General features: G+C 38.9%; 1 protein-coding gene across 2 annotated transcripts in view; it reads right to left on the reverse strand.

The window, feature by feature from the left end:
* LOC138016317 (PAN2-PAN3 deadenylation complex subunit pan3-like) overlaps positions 1–2,665 on the reverse strand; it is a 23,346-nt gene extending 20,681 nt beyond the window's left edge. For both annotated transcript variants that reach the window (XM_068863482.1, XM_068863481.1), the window contains exons 1-2: positions 2,437–2,665; positions 1,370–1,575 (exon numbers count right to left, since the gene is read on the reverse strand). In XM_068863482.1, the coding sequence (XP_068719583.1) occupies positions 1,370–1,575; positions 2,437–2,572 (342 nt within the window). In that variant the 5' untranslated portion in view covers positions 2,573–2,665. The remainder of the gene's footprint in view (positions 1–1,369; positions 1,576–2,436) is intronic.
* Positions 2,666–3,932: the final 1,267 nt, after the last annotated feature.

Consider the following 3,932-nt stretch of genomic DNA (forward strand, 5'->3'; position numbering starts at 1 on the left):
ACTATACCGTGAAATAGTGATAAGATGAGTTAGAAAGTAGTTAAGAAATTAAGACAACAAACTCCTAAAAATGACGATCACATTCTTCCTGCCATAAATACTGCATCCTTCCATTCATTTAACCCATTGATTCCAGGGAGTGAGACTTAATAAGACTTTACTCTTTCTAATGCCAGACAATTTTACTCGTCAATGGGTTAAAGTTATAGCTATAATCCTGGTGGGATTTAAAGTAATACGTACTTAATTGACCGCTCCCCATAGGGGCTTTTCAGGACCAATGAAACTCAACGAAACAACAGAACAGAACAACAACAACAACAACTGTTAAGAATCCCAACTGGCCGGAGGCAAAACAGTTGGCTATTTACAAGTGCAGCTGGGAAGTTGAACCAGGGACTACCAGGATCAATTTCAACAAGTGGTTAGAGCGGGTTTTGAACCCGGGATCTCTGGATCTCAAGGCAAGTGCCCTAACCACTGGGCCACACTGCCTCCTCAGTAATAATAATAACAATAATAATGCCATTCATAATTCCATAATGTTCAGATGCGCACAATAATAATAATCAGACAGCAAGATCCGCATATACATGTACAACAAAAATAGCAGAATAGAATCTTTCATTTAAAAATAATATGTTCCAGATCCTACAAAATACCAAGCTATCATAAAAATGCCAAACAAAATAAGCAAAAATATCTCATGACATTTATGAACCTGCACTGAAACAAGTGCTATTAGCAAACAGTGTTAAAGTAACCTTAGAATATCTGAATTGGTGATGGAGAGTCAAAAGTAGATGCATCATTGAATCTGATGTGCTGCATCATAGTATGTCACCTGAACAACATTTATTAATGCCTTCTATAATACTGTCAAAGAGCAACCAGCCTAGAAAATTGGAAGTGCACAGATTTTACAGGTGAAAGTTCTTGAATATAATTCCCACATGAGGCATTACTTATATTTATTATATGGCTTGTATTTGTAGCCAATATAACGCACGCTCTGATTGGCTAATTGTAACTGAATTGTAGGGCATTATTCTCCCATAATGCCCACGGGCCGATTACAGGCTTGCAAAAACAAAGCAAAAGGTAATTGAAAAGCCATATAATAAACAACTTACTAACCTCACTTGCTTGGGACCGTACAGGGGAATATTGACCCTGGGTCGTTTTTGTACAGACCTCGCTGCGCTCGGTCCGTACTGCCACGACCTCAGGCCAATATTCCCCAGTACGGCCCTCACGCTCAGTTAGTAAGAAGTTAATAAATCTCTTTAAGCCAAGTCTAGGAACAACCTACCTTGACCTCCATCAATAATAATTATTATCATAAAAGTAATACAAGTATATGCTTTACCTTGGTTGTTGTTATTGACAACTGTTGCATATTATTGACATAGTTATCAGGTATGGAATTTGTCCCTTGGGTACTATTCTTGAAACTGCCTCCCCCACGCAGTCCTTTTGTCCCGAGTGAGACATTATTGATTGCGTTTGAGTTGAATGCCGGTGTTGAAGAGCTTCTGTGGAAGGATGAGTTGGTATTAAAGTTCTTGTCTATAGCTGTAAAAAAACAAAAACATCAAGATATCAAGTTTTGAGAGTGAGACTTCAATTGTGTTGATGGTAAGAGAAAAAATTAACAAACCAAGTGTTACGGGTTGTAATACCAAAAAAGTCAAAGGATATCCAGGGAGTCCTACCAAAATTTAAGAACATATCAAGATATTTTATAAGTGTTGTGTAAATGTTCCAGTATAACTTAGGACAAGAGTTTGAAATCTACTTAATCTAGCTATCTGTAACAATAAAAGCCACTGTTTGCAGCGCATAATAATGATGTTGATGATGCTGGTACCACTTGTAATCATAATAGCAATATTAAAAGTAACAAAAGATGAACAACTGTTACTGCAATATGTGATGTCCAGATGGCTGGAAATCTTAAGAAACCACAAAGAATCTCTTAAAACTTCATTGTCGAAAGAGAGAACGCATCTGTACGATCTCCATCTACATCTTTAAAGGTTCCCATTACACAGAGTTGACTTTCGTTCAAATATGGTTACAGTGTATGAAGATTCTTTAAAGTGAGCCGGGATTGTAATCAACAACACTGAGTGCGTAAATTGTATGACTGGCATCAAGAGATCTTAAAATCTTCAAACTGCAAACGAAAGAAATAATGCAATGGGAGAGTAACAGTCGATAAACAAAACCAAGAGGTGAAGAAAAAAACAATATTGCACTGGCGTTGCTATAGTTGTCAAAGCTGACTTCTGCAGAGGCTTAACTTCACGAAAACAACTTGATCATTTTTTTCAAACGATCGTCCTAAATTGATTTGCAACACGAGAAAACGGAAAAATGATTTAAAATCTAAAACTCGAGATTTTTGGTCATGTTTACCGTTGGTACGTATACCTGTTCGGTTCTCAGAAGGCTTCGCATGGACAAATTGACAATGATCGCCATAAAAACAGTATCCATTCGTGTTATAATAACGACACAGCATGGGTCTCGAAGGCCTGTAAGCAGTCGCCGAATTAGAAAGATTCATTACAAGGAGATCTATGATATTTTTAAGAATTAAAGACTGCTAAATCATCGTAAACAAACGAGCTTCGCAAGTTCCCGCCGCCATTGCTGATTGATTAAATTACATTTGCGTTACTCTCAGAAATGTGTGCGCACGCAAGTCATGGTCTCTGGTTACCAGTCCATCTGGAAAAAAGCTTTTAAAAACAAAACGTTCCTTCTTTGTTTTTCACCGAATGGACAACGTTGAAAACAGGAGCGCACAGCGCACCGGTGGCTCAGTTGGTTGAGCGTCGGGCTGTCACGGGATCGAACCCCTGCCGGATCAACACTCAGGATCTTAAAATAACTGAGGAGAAAGTACTGCCTTTGTAATTTCATCTGCAAATGGTTAGACTTTCAAGTCTTCTCGGATAAGGACTATAAACCGTAGGTCCACAAATATCTTCTATGTTCATAAGTTCCCTGTGGGACGTCAAAGAGCCCAACACTATTCGAGAAGAGTAGGGGATAGAATCCCCGGTGTTGTGGCTGTCCTGTTCTCTCCAGCAGAAGTGGCCGGCTTCGCAGTGATGTCTCTAAAAAAGCTTGTGTTGTATGAGGCCACCTATGCAGAAACAGCCACAAGTCAAAAAGAGACTTTACCGAGTACTGGAACATGTAGATGTAGATGTAGGAGCGTTCAGCATTTGATGACAAAAGACGAAATTTAACTTGTCCTTAATTAAAAAAGCGATTAAAAATTCAAGCAAAATTGTGAGTAATACAGTAAATTAAGCGAGCACCACCTATGCATGTTTAATTTCGAAATGTTTGCTCTTAGCTAAATTGAACTATTAATAAATTGTATGTAAACAGAAAGTGGTCACTAAGTTACCTATGATTGTTAGCATCTTCGTTGCTTTGTTAAAAAGAGAGGAAAAAGACAGCATCTGAGAGGGCCGCTGTCTGTGAGGCTGTGAACGGACTCTCAAAAACACTGGTCTTTTATTATTATGAATTTATAGTTCAGAAATACTTCAGGTTACTCGTTCGCAATCAATAATAATTTGGTCGGTGAATAACTGATGTAAAACAGCAAAGTCGTAGCTCCATGGTGTTTATGTCTGCCCCCCACGGGGGGAGGGGGGGGGGGGATAGGTACCGCCGCACGTTCACAAAGTAAAACGGTCCCAAAAAAGAATCTATGCTCGACATTAATTTATACTTCTTACTTATGGCGCGGACTATAAATCAACGGGAAAAAAAAGAGGATCCGTAATTTTACTGTACGGACCAAACAAAAGAGGTTAGTAAGATGTTTATTGTATCTCTGTGGCAATTACCGTGCGAGCACAGGGGTGTCTCGAAAACAAGGACTCCTAAGACCCCGAAAACTCGAG

Source organism: Montipora capricornis, chromosome 9 (genome assembly GCF_036669925.1).
Source record: "Montipora capricornis isolate CH-2021 chromosome 9, ASM3666992v2, whole genome shotgun sequence".
NCBI classification, from domain to species: Eukaryota; Metazoa; Cnidaria; class Anthozoa; order Scleractinia; family Acroporidae; genus Montipora; species Montipora capricornis.